This window comes from Typopeltis vanoorti, chromosome 5 (assembly GCF_054136105.1).
Source record: "Typopeltis vanoorti isolate ZY-2024b chromosome 5, IOZ_Tvanoo_1.0, whole genome shotgun sequence".
Taxonomy (NCBI): Eukaryota; Metazoa; Arthropoda; class Arachnida; order Uropygi; family Thelyphonidae; genus Typopeltis; species Typopeltis vanoorti.
The window spans coordinates 32,677,009-32,693,501 of record NC_143553.1 but is presented as its reverse complement, the minus strand read 5'-3'; the positions used below and the strand labels follow the sequence as shown (position 1 = coordinate 32,693,501).

The 16,493-nt window shown below is 37.3% G+C and overlaps 1 protein-coding gene across 2 annotated transcripts in view; it reads left to right on the top strand.

Annotated features, from left to right (window-relative positions):
- Nucleotides 1–16,493, top strand: part of FipoQ (F-box/LRR-repeat protein FipoQ) — a 303,650-nt gene that overhangs the window by 194,133 nt on the left and 93,024 nt on the right. For both annotated transcript variants that reach the window (XM_090393073.1, XM_090393072.1), the window contains exon 4: nt 2,326–2,592. In XM_090393073.1, the coding sequence (XP_090249199.1) occupies nt 2,326–2,592 (267 nt within the window). The remainder of the gene's footprint in view (nt 1–2,325; nt 2,593–16,493) is intronic.

Below are 16,493 nucleotides of genomic sequence, written 5' to 3'. Positions count from 1 at the left end.
ATCTCCAAGAAGGGGATCTATGATGTTTTGTATTAAAGGCAAGGGGCCACTACCCAGACTGGTTTCGACCTTTATTGAGGTCTCATCAGTGGAAGCCAGGCTAGAAATACCAAGATTTAGTATACCAAGATTTAGTAATGCAGAGCTTGTAAGTATTTTACCAAAACAAGTTACCATAAGGTGTTATAACCTTATTAAATAAAAATCTCAGGAGGAGATATAAATGTAGAAAGTATTTTTAACTTGGGAGTAAAACCAGGTTTAAAATTGCTTGGTATCTTTAACATAACTATACCCAAGTTAAAAATACTTTCTACATTTATATCTCCTCCTGAGATTTTTATTTAATAAGGTTATAACACCTTATGGTAACTTGTTTTGGTAAAATACTTACAAGCTCTGCATTACTAAATCTTGGTATTTCTAGCCTGGCTCCCACTGATGAGACCTCAATAAAGGTTGAAACCGGTCTGGGTAGTGGCCCCCTTGCCTTTAATACAAAACATCATAGATCCCCTTCTTGGAGATGTGTTTTGGCATTAAGGGTAAATATTAAGATTAGTGATCAGAGCTTGCTCCACCTTTACCACGAGTTGCCTTGGTCTTGCACTACCTGTGGGATCAGCTAGTCTTGCATCAATTGCAGGCGCAAACTTGACATTTTGTCTGTTTGCTTACTTGGGAAAAATGGAGTAAAACCAGGTTTAAAATTGCTTGGTATCTTTAGCATTATCTTAATATTATGTTGTACACACATACATTTCCTAATGTGGATGGTATTAAAGTATTATTTTTGAGAATGATTAATGTGCACAAGATGATAAAGGGATTTTATTCTTAAAAATTCTGCCTATATCCTTGTACTGGTGTAAAATCTTTGCTTAAACTTTACTCTCCCTTGCAATGAATTAAAAGCTAATTTTTGTTAACATGTTTTTGTTAACATTAAAAGCTAATTTTTGTTACTGATTTCAAATACAATAACATTAACAATTTCAAAGTCATTGTATTCCTTACTGTTGTGATTTTTAGGAACTGTTTAACTGTGATATGAGAGATTGTTAAATCGTTAAACAGTGCATCATAGAACATTTAAAAACCGTAAACAAAGTTTCCGTATTTGATTTGGGTATTTTTTCCCTTAATACCTTACATTTTGCAACATTGAAGTGGTATTCCCACTCCCTTGTCCATTCACTTAGTCTGTTCAAGTCTTCTTGTAAGGCCACATCTGCTCTACTCCTCATAATTAGTCCCAACTTTGCAACATTTACAAACAACTGACTATCCTCATCCAAATTTTCCCCAATATCATTAACATACAGATTAAACAACAATGTCCCTAAAACAGACCCCTGAGGCACACTGCTAGTGACTTTCCTCTTCTTGGATATTGCTATCCCATATACAACTTATTGATACTTATCAGACAGTCAGTCTTAGGTCCAATGCACTAGTCTAAAATCCAGCCCCCCCCCCCCCTCTGGTTTGACTATCAACTCATCATGCAATAATGTATTGAAAGCCTTAGCAAAATCAAAGTATACTACTGGGAATCCATCTCCTTTGTCCAATGAAACCATCACTTCATTATAATAAGTTAGATGATTACGAAAGCATGACTTTCCTTTAGCAAATCCATGCTGTCAATCAAAAATAATACCATTGTTGTCAAACCAATTCGGGATCCTGATTCTCACCAGCCTCTCTCTTAGAGCATCAACCTTTCTCATGCTGTTCCGCTGTCCATCCTGAGTGTTCTCATTGTGCTGTCAGTCTTGCAGACTTGTTCTGTCATTCTCTATGCTCATTACCCACTTCAATCTCTCCTTTCTTACTCTCCCGCTCTTTCACATCGCTTCTTACTTTCTCAGATTCATTCTCTGCACTCATCGTCTTTCATCCAGCAGCAGTCTGTCTCTCCAGATGACTCACACCAAAAACCATTCAAATGCAGTCCATCATCATCATCATCATCCTTTACAGTTCAATTTGTCCTTCAAATTCATTTATACATCAACAGACTGCTCTTGTTCCTACTCACACATTTCTGCTAATATATCATTCATAATTCTTGCCCTCCACCTCATCTCGTCACTGTCATACCAGAGCAACACTGACTACCTTTCCACACTATTATCACAATATCACACTATTATCTTTTATCTTTCTCGACAACCTCCTGATATCCAATTAATATAGGCATTGACATTTTATTTCAAATTTCATACATTAGTTATATAAATATAAAGATGTTGTTTGCTGAAGTGAGACTTCCTTAGATGAGTCTTAATATTTATTTTTCATATTATTTCCTATTTTCAGGTACCTATGAGAAAGTAGCTGAAGAGGAAGAAGAAATATATGAAGTAATTAACATACACAAACTGAAGAGTGCTGTTCCAAATCTCAGAGTTGTTAATTTATATGGGATCATTTTTGTGGATGACAGTCATGTAGAGGCATTTAGTAGCAATTGTATTCAACTGGAATGCTTAGCCCTTAATTATTGTCAAAAGTTTACAGGTTCAACCTTAAAGCTTCTCCTATCACGCTGTAAAAAACTCAAGTGTCTTCTAATGCACCAGACAGGTATTTGTTTAATGCATGCCAGAATAAACAGATGTTTTAAAATTGTTTAAGAAATAACATTTTAGATTATTTTATCATGCTCTCATACATATTTCTTTTAGCTTGCAACTGATGTAATTATCCACTTTGTGTGTGTATTCGAGTCCATTACATGTTAAAATGGTGCTATAGTGAGCTGTAAAAGAGAGAAACAGCATTCATTTTGTAATAATGGAATCAAGAGTCACAAGCAGTGAATCTTGGTTCCAGTAAGCCAGTTATGCAGAATCAAGCCAGATGCTAGAGAGTCATTTTTTAGGTGTAGATAAAGCAGTTACTGATGAGCAAATAGAGGTACATGAACTGGTGGTACTCAGAATATTATGAACTCTTGATGCCAATATGCCATGGGATTAGACAGGATATTGACTCATGTATTATGAGACAGTACAAGAGAATTTGGCAGTGCCTGTTATCAGGGTGCTTAATATACAGTCCTCTCCATGTGAGGCACCCACCTGTACATCGTGGAGAGGACCTCCTAGTGTTGGTACTGGCCCTTCTAATTGGTCCTCTTTTTTTTGCTATTCTTCCCATATTCTTCACTCAACTTCTCCTGAGCTTTTTTACTATCCCATCTTCCAGACTACGATCAATGGGATCTAATACCTTGCTGCATGTTTGCCATACAGTGCAACTTATAGATATCCGGAAAGGGAGATCCTGGTAGTCTTGCACTACTTTGGCCTCTGCTTCAGCAAGATTGGTGGTCCTGGATGGCCCAGCCAGGATCAGTCGGCTAGTGGGCTTGTCTGCAAGGGTCATGAGTGTTGCTCTAAGGCTCCTTCCCCCATGGTTAAGGGACAGAGTCCAAGGCTTGCTGTGGTTTTTGTATAGTGTCTGGAGTGGCATTCTGCTTCTGAGTGCAGTTATTGCTTGCCAGTCAGTGGGCATCCATGTGTGGCTGTGTGGGTGATGCGCTCTGGCACTGAACTAAATACTTCCTGAGAATGAATACTTCTTCATCTTCTTGTCTATCAGGGAGCCCTCAACAAACCCAACCAAGTTCAGAAACTATATTATCATCAACAGAGAACCAAAGTAAGAAACAAAAAACATCAGAAGCTGCAATAAATAACACCACCGTTCTTAATATTGCATTCAGCAAGTGAACATCCAATTGGAAAAATGTCACCCTTCTTCATCCAGAAGGGTTTGGAAGGTTTAGCAGGATCTCCAAAAGATGTAAAGAGTTTAGGAGATATTATTGAAGCAGCTACTGTAGCACAATCAGAAAAATTACTCCATGCAACATCTGTCGGGCACAATACTGACCAGTCACCCTGCACAAAACTTTAAACTTTTCTACAGGTGTAATATCTGAGTGGGGCCTCCTTGATGTTCCTGATGAAGTTCTGAACTCAAGGAACAAGGAGTGACAGCTATAAGAAGAATCCTGGTACATAGAGATGGACATCTGGTTCCCACCAGAAACATCATCTGTACCTTTAACAAACCCAAACCACTAACATTTGTCAAAGCAGGATATTCTTAACTGTCCAGTATGGCTCTATACCCCAAACCCGTTATGGTGCTTTAAATGCTAGAAATATGATTATTCTCAAACTGCCTGTCATAGTTCAGCCATCTGTGCCCAGGGTAAAGAACATGAGAATAAAGACTATAAGAGCAAAACACCAAAATGCTCTTAACTGCACATGCTTGGGAGTATGCTGGGGCATACTCCCAAGCATGGCAAAGATGGAAGAATGAAAAGGAAATACAAAAGTTAAAAACAGAGCAATGCATCACATAGCAGGAGGCAAAGAGTCAATATACCCAACAGTAACAACAACATCTGCTAAATTCTCTTACACTGAGAAGGCAAGTAAAGAAAGTGTCACTTGGGACATTGACAAGGATGTCAATCACACCTTCTTTATAGTCACAGCTACAACATCTTTGAAATATATGATTTGCTTGCTATCTTCTTTGAGCAATTGAAAGAGAGAAATCATTATGGGCACACTTCTGAAGATTATGCCTAAAATGGTCCCAATACATGAAAATTCTCTTATTAAAAAAAATAATGGAATGTGCTCCACAGAGTATCAAATACATTCCTCCAGACCCTTTATTAGATTGCCCATCAACAGATAGCATGGATACCCCCCCCCCCCAGGAAGATAAAGTAATTAATATGCCAAGTGCCCTGGATGTGCAATTTGATGACCTCTTGGATATTTCTCCAGAAGAAGAAGAAATGATGGATACTGGCCATCCATAATTCCCAAAAAAGAAAAAATCCAAGACTAATGAAAACAAAGTTTGATCTTTTATATCCACTTTTCCTATGTAATTTTCCATTGCCATAATGAAGTCGTATGGCTCTTTCTTCAGTAATAATGGAAACATTCTTTCTACAATGAAATTGTCATGGATTCTGGCAAAATCTGGATGACATGAAGACTCTCTTTCATAAGTATAATCCTATATACTTCTGCTTACAAAAAACATACCTAAAGCCAAGTGATGAACCGATTCTCCATAATGTTCAATATTTTTTCGACTTTCAGTCATATGAAAACTATAGATTTACACATATATTTCAGTTTTTCAAGGTTGGATGATAGAAGTTATTTTATTTAACAGTTTGTTAGCTTGATTTATAACTGTTAATTATTTAGGCATGTGGTATGTGGGCCTAGAATAGATAATATTCTATTCTAGGTAATAATAGATAATATTCCAGGAATAAGAATAGATAATATTCCAGGAGTGTTGATATAATAATAACTAACTAATAAATTCCTAAATTCTGGCTTAACCAATTTTCCAACAACAATAACACTGCTGTGATACTGAGAAATATAATTTGTTACTTATGTCTAATATGCAATCTTGCCCTCTTTTCTCTCCTTTGGTGACTACCAAAGCTGCGACTTGAATTAAAAAACCTGGAAAGAGGCACTGCCAATTCGCTTACACCTCCTCTTGATACTCAGATCTTTTTATTTTGTTTATGCTATTCTCACATCAGTCACTGCACAATCTCCACCTCTCTGACACACCTTTGCTGTCTGATCAGTGATCGCATAATGATTCAACTTTGTCTTATCATGCTACATCACCTTCCTTTCATCTTCATTCATTAATTCCTGTTATAATCTGATTTTGCCAATCTTATTAAGCTGGTCACTTTTCTACTTGCATTTTGTTTTCACGAGTTGGTGATTGCATTTCTCCTTATATTTATTCCATAAGTCTTTGTCGCTGACCGTCTTAGTAACAGCACTTATCCATTTAATTCTCATCTGATTTATCCTTCTGACCATGGGTATGCATTCTGATACTGCTTTCCTCAAACATCCTTAGACTTTACTTTCTTCTGGTTAAGTCTTTTCAAGTTACTCTTAAATTTGTCATAATCTCCCACTCTGAAGAAACTTAGGTGTCAAACATTATTCAACTTTGCTTTTTAACATTTACACCATACCAGTACAATAAGTAATAAAAAAAGATACTAACTGGCTCATATTTTGCTGGATTTCAAAACAGAATCTTTGGAATACAAGTATTTTTTTTTTACAATACACAAGCAATAATGATTACAGAAAGCATTTCAAATTGTAACATACAAAAAACCGAGTTGTTAATTTGGATCCTGTAATATTGTATAAATAGAAATATTTTAACATTTGTTGGGTTGGAGTTAAATTTCATTATTATTATTATTACAGCCTCCATGAAGTTGGCAGACTCATCGTGGTAGGTTCATTCAACTGACAACATATTTATCATAACGAATCTTAAAATACTTAACACTCCTTGCATTAATAACACATTCTGATAATGCGTTCCATTCACTGACAATTCTCCGTGTAAAAAATCTATTCCTCATACCCATCTTCACCACACTCTTATATAACTTCCAGGGATGGCCTCTGGTTTATCCCCTCTCACCTTCTAATCTTTTTATAATCCCATCTGGATTAATCCGAGAGATCCTCTCAATAACTTAAATGTCTCTATCATATCATATCATATCATATCATAATCATATCATATCATATCATATCATATCATATCATATCATATCATATCATATCATATCATATCATATCATATCACCTCTTATCCTCCTATCCACCAAACTCTGCAATCCACATTTCTTCAACCTCTCTCTTTCTCCACAGCCAGCATTCCAAAGTCCTGATATTCTCTTAGTCACTCTTCTCTAGATCCTCTCCAATTTTTCCACATCACACTGAAAACTAGTTACTAACTATTATAATAACGGAATTAACTCATGTAAATTATTCCTTATTCGTAGAATTTTCACCTTAGTATCACAGGCATCATGTGGGAGATAGTACTATATAAAGCAGCAAATCTTTCCTAACATATAATTGTATACACATATATATATTTAAAAAAAAATATATATATATATATATATATTATAATTGAATAATTAAATAATTATTATTTAATAATTAAATAACTTAATAATTAAATAACTAAATAATTAAATTTAAATAATATAAATAAATAAATAATTAAATTTAAATAATATAAATAAATAAATAATAATAATAATAATTAAATAAATTTAGGAAATTTAACCTTAGCTATTTAGGTAGCGCTTTGTGAATATAATAGTTATTGCTTAATTAGCCTTGTACTTGTACTGATGATGCCTGTGATACTCAGGTGAAAATTCTATGAATAAAGAATAATTTACGTGAGTTGATTCCGTTATTATAATAGTTAGTAATATGTCTGCTCACAGTATTTCCTTATTGAAACTAAAAACTAGGTGATCATATTTGAGCACAATAGTCCAATTTTGGTGTGAGAAGTGCTTTGTATAGTGGCACAACCACTTCCTTATTCCTATATTTTAGAGTACTTCTTATCATAACAGCACCACTATGTACAGCCTTTGCAACACTAGGAATATGTCCTCTAAACTTCAGTCTACTGTCTACCATCACTCCTAAATTGCAAATCTAATCCACTTCTTGGAGTACAGCACCGTCAGTATAGTACACAGTCTTATATTTCTGCACTCCAAAATGCAACACCTTGCAGTTATTAATATTAAAACTACAATCCCACTCCTTTGTTCAAGACAAAAGTCTATTCAAATCTCCCTAAAGATTAATATCAGTGGTGCTTCTTATAAGTCTCCCCAACTTTGCATCATCAGCAAACAACTGAAGGTCCCCAATTAGTCCACAAAATATATCATTTACAAACAAGTTAAACAGCAGGGACCCAAGAACAGAATTCTGGGACATGCCACTGGTTACCTTCCTTTTTTTGAGACACTGCTCCATCATACAAAACTTGCTGGTATCATTCAGGGAGCGAATCTCCAATCTCATCTAACCAACATACTATTTTTTTTTTTTTTAAATAACAAAACCTGTGGTGTGATCATAATTAAAAGAAACACACATATTAACCACAGTGAAAATTATTTAATTGTAAGTATTTCATCCTAAGTATCTTAGGACATCATAAGTACAACAGTTTAAAACAATAATAGGAATAACATACAGTTAAGGTGCATGATTACAATAGAATCTCATTAAACATGCGTAACGTGTTACAGAAAAAAAAAAAAAAAATTAATTATTTAACACAATTTTGTATGACAATTTCCCATACTTTAGGAATAGTAAGAACGTCGTTGCGGTTTAAGTTTGGTCTGTGTAGTAGGGCTTCAGAACTTTCTTTGTATAAACGTTCATGTTTATATAAAGATCTATGCAAAAGTTTAGACTTTTCCCGATGGATCCTATGGTTTGGATTTTTAATTCCGTGTTGAGAGAGGCCAGATTTCTGCGGTTTAAAAATATGAATGTGGTCTTGATGTTCTGAGATGCGTTTCTGAACAAACCTACCTGTCTGTCCAAAGTAAGACAATTTGCATGAGCATGGAATTTCATAAACACCAGGCAACATCAAAGGTGAGAGTTTGTCCTTAGGAGAAGGTAACAAGTTGTAAATTTGGTTGATAGGTTTGTAAGTAGTGGCAAAATTGTATTTCTTCATAATTTTAGAAAGACGATCGAAGATGCCTTTGATGTAAGGTATGGGAATCTTATGGTTTCTCTCAACACAGAATTGAAAATCCAAACCATAGGATCCATCGGGGAAAAGTCTAAACTTTTACATAGATCTGTATATAAACATGAACATTTATACAAAGAAAGTTCTGAAGCCCTACTAAACAGACCAAACTTAAACCGCAATGACGTTCTTACTATTCCTAAAGTATGGGAAATTGTCATACAAAATTGTGTTAAATAATTAATTTTTTTTTTTTCTGTAACACGTTATGCACGTTTAATGAGATTCTATTGTAATCATGTGCCCCCCCCTAACTGTATGTTATTCCTATTATTGTTTTAAACTACTGTACTGATGATGTCCTAAGATACTTAGGATGAAATATTTACAATTAAATAATTTTCACTGTGGTTAATACGTGTGTTTCTTTTAATTAACATACTATTTATTCCCATTGTCTGGAGCTTGTACACCAACTTATCATATAATCTATCAAATACTTTTGCAGTCAAAGAATATCACTGTATATGATTCTCCCTTATCTAACATACATGTCATCCTATTATAAGATGCAAGTAAACTGCTAAAACAAGACTGACCCCTTAGAAATCCATGCTGCCCATCATAAATAATACTATGTCCACCAACCCAATCTCATATTTTATTACTAATCAGTTTATCCAACATCTTGACACAACCGCAGTTATACAGACTGGTCTATAATTGGAAATTTCTGTCCAAGAACCATGCTTGTGGAGTGGTACTATTTTGCCTTCTTTCCACTCCTTAGCAAACCTACCCACTGCAAGGCTTTCGCTAAATGACCAGGTCAAGGGCACAGCCAACTGTTGTGTACATTACTGAAGAATACTCAGTGATATGTCATCCATTCCCATAGTCTTGTTAACATCTAACCCAATCAACACGTGATATCCCTCTGATTCTTTTACATCCAATTCTCCTAATACTCGCCTTCCTTCTATATATTGCACCACATCATTTACACCAGTATGATATACACTGATAAGATGCTTGTTCAATAATTCCATTATATTCCACTACTGCCGACCACTAGCACTATCCCCTCCATGTGGGGCACCTGTTTGTGGTGGAGGGGGACCTCCTAGCAATGGTACTGGCCCTTTTCATTCTTCCTCTTTTTTCTTTGCTCTACTTCTCCTGAGTCTTTTTCACTATCATTTTTCCAGACCACCATCACTGGGATCCAACGCCCTGCCACCGCGTTTGCCGTGCGGTGCAACCCCGTGGACATCCGGAAAGGGGGATCCTAGTAGTCTTGCACTACCAGGATCCCCCTTTACAAAATTCCTCATCCCCTGCTTCGGCAGGACTGGTGGTCCTGGATGGCCCAGCCAGGATCAATCAGCTAGTGGGCTTGCCTGCAAGGGTCAACAGTATTGCAGTAAGTCTCTCACTCCATGGTCTGGGGTCAGGATCCTAGACCTGCTGCAGTGCCGGTATAGCGTCCAGGGTAGCCCTTGTGTTCCACTCCTGAGCGCAGTCTTTGCTTGCCGGGTAGTGGGCGTCCATGTGTTGCTCCATGGTGGGTGGGGAGCTCTGCCGCCGAATTAAAAATTCCTTAAATATGACTTCTTCATCCTCAAATGTTTCAGGGACCCTAACAAAGTCCTAATCAAGTACTGATAATATAGATACAGCATATGGAAACAGAAGTAAGAAACAAAAGATATTGGATACTAACATAAATGTACCAACCTTTTTAATCATTCGTGCGACAGGCGAAAAACCAATTGGGAAAATGTCACCCTTCTTTATCCAAAAAGGTTTAGAAGGACTGGCAGGACCTCCCAGTCCTAAACCAGGGATCCTAGACCTGCTGCAGTGCCAGTATAGCATCCATGGTAGCCCTTGTGTTCCACTCCTGAGTGCATTCTTTGCTTGCCGGGTAGTGGGCAGCCATGTGTTGCTCCATGGTGGGTAGGGAGCTCTGCCGCCGAATTAAAAATTCCTTAAATATGAATTCTTCATCCTCAAATGTTTCAGGGACCCTAACAAAGTCCTAACCAAGTACTGATAATATAGATACAGCATATGGAAACAGAAGTAAGAAACAAAAGATATCGGATACTAACATAAATGTACCAACCTTTTTAATCATTCATGCAAGGTGAAAAACCAATTGGGAAAATGTCACCCTTCTTTATCCAAAAAAGTTTAGAAGGACTGGCAGGGCCTCCCAAAACTGTCAAGAAATTGCATTCTGGTGTTATCCTAGTGGAAACAATGTGCAAACAACATTCTGAGAAACTACTGAGAGCAACGACAAATGGTGGAATACAAATTGCAGTAACGCCTCACAGAACACTCAATTCCAGTAGAGGAGTGATATCAGAATGGGATCTTCTTGATGTTCCAGATGAGGAGATATGTTCAGAGCTTAAAGATCAAGGAGTGACAGGTGTGAGGCGCATCCTGATACACAGGGATGGTCGCCTGGTCTCAACCAAGAACATCATTCTTACTTTTGATGCACCTAGGCCTCCGACATCTGTAAAAGCAGAGTATCTCAGCTGTCCTGTTAGAATGTACATCCCTAACCCGCTGAGATGCTTTAAATGTCAAAGATATGGACATGCCCAAACTGCCTGTCATGGTTCTATTACCTGTACCCAATGTGGTAGTAAATAACATGATAATAAATCTTGCTGTGAAAAAAAAGCTAAATGTGTCAATTGTCAGGGAGATCATCCAGCATACTCTCATGCATGTCAGAAATGGAAAGATGAAAAAGAGATACAAAAAATTAAAACAGAACAAAACATAACATATCAGGATGCAAAAAGAAAGCTGGCCACCATTACACCTGTTCTACGATCTCCTCTTATGCTGAAAAAGTAACAATTAAAAAAGTGCCAACAGCAACTCAAACATGTATGTCTATTCCACCATTTGATAATTTCACCATACCTGAACTTTACGATCACAAGTGCTTCTCTGTTGAGCGCATTAATCAAGCACATTATATGGCCTTACTCCAGAGACAACTTCAAAAATGGTCCCAATCGATGAAAACTCACATGTCAAAAAAATTATGGTGGAGACTTCACTCAAAGATAAACCACCAGACACTCACACAGAAAAAATGGATACCTCGATACCCACTGAAAGCCAACTAAACATACCAACTGACCCTAACACATTTGATGTTTTGAACACTCTACCAGAGGAAGAGATGGACACACTAACCGTCCATACTTCCCTAAAACAGTGGATAAATATAAATCTGACAAAGGTAAGCCCTCAACCTCTCGAAAACCAGACAAGTCAATAAAATCAAGACAATAGAAAAATTTTTACAATGGGACTGTTGTGGGATCCGCCAGAATGTTGACGATATCAAGATGTTGTTGCAGAAACACAAACCTTTCTGTTTCTGTCTACAGGAAACTTACTTAAGACCCAATGAGGACCGTACCTTTAAGAATTTCACTGTTGTACATAAGGATAGAACTGGAGATGGTCCTGCTCATAGAGGAGTAGCTATCCTAGTGGGCAGCCATATTCCTTTCCATCAGGTCCAATTTAATATTTCTCTGGAAGCTGTAGTGATTCGCTTCTCTGTGGGATTTCTTATTACAGTATGTTCAATTTATTTACCACCAAATGCTGAGTTAAATGAAATTGATCTTGATAACCTTATCTCGCAATTGTCTGAACCCATACTTTTGATGGGTGACTTTAATGGTCACAATATTCTATGGGATAATGCCAACACTAATAGACGAGGTTGAATCGTTGAAAAAATTCTTGATAATAATAACCTTTCCCTTCTAAATAATAAACTCAATACTTTCTTTCATATGCCTACCCACTCATATTCTGCAATTGATCTTACAATCTGTACCCCTTCCATTCTTCCACTGCTCATGTGGGACGTTGAAGAGAACATATATGGAAGTGATCACTTTCCTGTTCTTTGTACAATGTCTTCACAGGAACCATGTTCACCCACATGGATACCTATATGGAAAATGGACCAGGCTGACTGGAACACTTTCTCTCATCTTGCAAAATTTAATGCTGATGCCATCAGTCAAACACCTATCAATGAAGCTGTAAAATATATAACAGAATGCATTGTCCAAGCAGCAACAACCTCCATCCCAAAAACATCATCTCGATTTCCAGTCTATCCAATGTCAAGCAGCCAAAAAAGATCAACACAGAGCATGGAGCATACTTCATAGATACCCCACCGCATCAAATTTAATAACTTTCAAGCATGCTTGAGCCAAAGCACGTTTTGTAAGACATCAAAGTCAAAAACAATCATGGATCCAATTTACTACATCAGTTAATCAAATAACCAGTCCAAAAATTGTATGGGATAAAATCAGGAAAATGAAAAGCAGATATAGTACACACTGTTTGTCCACCTTAGACTATAATGGAAGTGTTCTTGCTGATCCCAAAGCTATTGCAGATGCTTTGGGAGAAACTTTTGCTAAAATCTCAGCAACAGCTCCATATTCTCCTGAATTTTTAATACTGAAAGAGCAGCAAGAGAAACAAAGGCTTAATTTTTCTACCAACATTCTTCAGCCATATAATCAGCCATTTGTCAAGGAGGAACTAAAAAGAGCTCTCCTACAATCTCACCCTAGTGCAGTAGGACCTGATGACATCCATTATGAAATGATAAAACATCTACCATCATCTTCTATGGACCTTCTTCTCTTATTATACAATAGAATACTTGCAGAGGAAGAGTTTCCAAATTCTTGGCATAAGTCAATTGTCATTGCTATCCCAAAACCAGGAAAAGATCCAACACAAGCAAATAATTATCAACCCATTGCTCGGACCAGCTGTCTTTGTAAGATACTAGAGAAAATGGTTGATGCCAGACTTCGCTGGTATTTAGAAAGCAACAGTCTTCTCTCCAATACACAATGTGGTTTCCGTAGACATCGATCAACTTTAGACCATTTAGTTCGGTTAGAAACTTGTATAAGAGATGCATTTCTGAAGCGAGAACATCTTGTCTCAGTTTTTTTTGATATGGATAAAGTTATTACACAGCCTGGAGATATGGCATATTAAAGGACCTGTATAACCTAGGTCTCAAAGGACACCTCCCTATATTTATTAAAAACTTTCTGTCCAGGCAAACTTTCCAAGTCAGAGTGGGAAGTACGCTATTTCAACCATATCATCAAGAACAAGGTGTTCCCCAAGGCTCTGTCTTAAGTGTAACCCTTTTTGCTATTAAAATTAACTCAATCATTGAACAGCTTCCTCCCACTGTAGACAATGCTCTATATGTTGATGACTTCACAATTTACTGTCACTCACATAACATGAGGGTAATTGAAAGACAACTTCAGCAAGCAATTGATCATGTCTCTCTGTGGGCTCTTAATAATGGGTTTAGGTTTTCAACAGAAAAAAGTGTCTGTCTACACTTCTGTCAAAAACGCACTCATCACCCAGATCCTGAACTAAGAATGGGACCTACTGTTATTCCAGTAGCTACAGAAACCAAGTTCTACAGAAACTAAGAGAAAAGTGCAAAAGAACTTTGAACCTCCTTCGCACTCTATCCTCTACTGAGTGGGGGTGCTGATCGAGCTTCATTGCTCCATCTTTATCGTGCACTGATACGTTCAAAGCTGGATTATGGGTCCCAAGTCTATGGTTCGGCAAGACAGAGTAACCTACGATGGTTGGATTCCATCTATCATCAGGGTATACGGATAGCTACTGGTGCCTTTCGCGCCTCACCCACTCAAAGTCTCTATGTTGAAGCAAGTGAACTGACTTTATCACTTCAACAGAAACAGTTGTCTCATAATTATGCCCTAAAAATAAAATCTCTCCCAGATCACCCTACATAGAATAGTATCTTCTCTCTGCATTGGGAAGCTCAATATCACACACATCAAACTGCTATACATTCTTTTGGTATGAGTATTAAAGAAACTGTGCAAGCTGTTAGTATAAATGTTGATAGCATTAGCTACACTAAACATAACAGCATTCCTCCATGGCAGGTTTGCACACCATCCTGTAACCTTTCACTTTGTCAGCTACAGAAATCTTATACCCCCATTATCCATTTACCTGCAATTGTTTAATGCACACAGAGCAGCACATGCTAATTTCTTACCCATCTATACTGATGGTTCAAGAACTAACACCTCTGTTGGCTGTGCTGCTGTGTTTCCTGACATTATTATCTCAAATCAGATCCCACCAGACTGCAGTAATTATACAGCAGAGTTACATGCCATTCAGCTTGCACTTGTGCATATAAAAGAAAACTGCTACCAAAAGTGTATAATAATTTATACAGACTCATTGAGCGCTGGATTCCCAGCCACATCAGAATCAAAGGAAATGAGGCTGTAGCTGCAGCTGCTAAATCAGCTCATACCTTCTCCACATGCTGTTTGACATTTCCATATACAGACTACAGACAACTTATAAGATCAAAGCTAATTGCTCAATGGGAGTTAACATGGCAAGAAGCATCAACAAACAAATTATATAACATTAAACCTGAAATTAAACACTGGCATTCTAGTCAACGTACAAAGAGAAGGGAGGAGGTTGTCCTTGCTAAGCTCCGCATAGGTCACAGTCACCTTAACCATTCTCATTTACTGAGAGCTGATGACCCTCCCATATGTGAAAAATGCAACACACATCTCACTATTCATCATATTCTGGTATTCTCGTGGAAAGGCTTAGACGTTGGTTATGCATTTTCACTATATAATTTAAGGAAATTACAACGTACTAGGATATACATTAAAATAAATTTTAAATTTTAATATATTTCAATATTTTGACAACGTCACGTTGCCATTTTCAAGAACTTAAGTACAAGACACGTGGATGCAGGCACAACAAAACAGTAAGTGAGGAAGAAGTAGGAAGCTATTATTTCTCCTAAAGTCCTGATTGTGCCCTCTAGTGGGCAATGTTGGTATTCTTGGGCGATCGGGCTGAAGGTCTTCTGATATAGGTTTCCCAAATTTGAGGAAGTCTCATGCAGCCAAATTTGTTGAGGTTTGGATCGTTTCTTAGGGCTGAAGCTGATTCCATGAAAAGCCTTTCATATCTGTATTTGCTACAGTGTATTATCCTGGCTTTCTTCCACCGTATTCTATGGAAGATATCCAGCGCATGGTCAGCAAGACCAGAGTGGCTGTATTGGTGAAACCACCAATACAGCTTTGTGACCAGAGTTTGAGACCAGAGTGGCTGTATTGGTGAAAACCACCAATACAGCTTTGTGACCAGAGTTTGAGACCAGAGTGGCTGTATTGGTGAAAACCACCAATACAGCTTTGTGACCAGAGTGGCTGTATTGGTTTCACCAATACAGCCACTCTGGTCTTGCTGACCATGCGCTGGATACCTTCCATAGAATACGGTGGAAGAAAGCCAGGATAATACACCGTAGCAAATACAGATATGAAAGGCTTTTCATGGAATCAGCTTGAGCCCTAAGAAACGATCCAAACCTCAACAAATTTGGCTGCATGAGACTTCCTCAAATTTGAGAAACCTACATCAGAAGACCTTCAGCCCAATCGCCCAAGAATACCAACATTGCCTGCTAGAGGGCACAATCAGGACTTTAGGAGAAATAATAGCTTCCTACTTCTTCCTCACTTACTGTTTTGTTGTGCCTGCATGCATGTGTCTTGTACTTAAGTTCTTGAAAATGGCAACGTGACGTTGCCGAAATATTGAAATATATTAAAATTTAAAATTTATTTTAATGTATATCCTAGTACGTTGTAATTTCCTTAAATCATATTCTGGTAGATTGTCAAAATTTACACGAG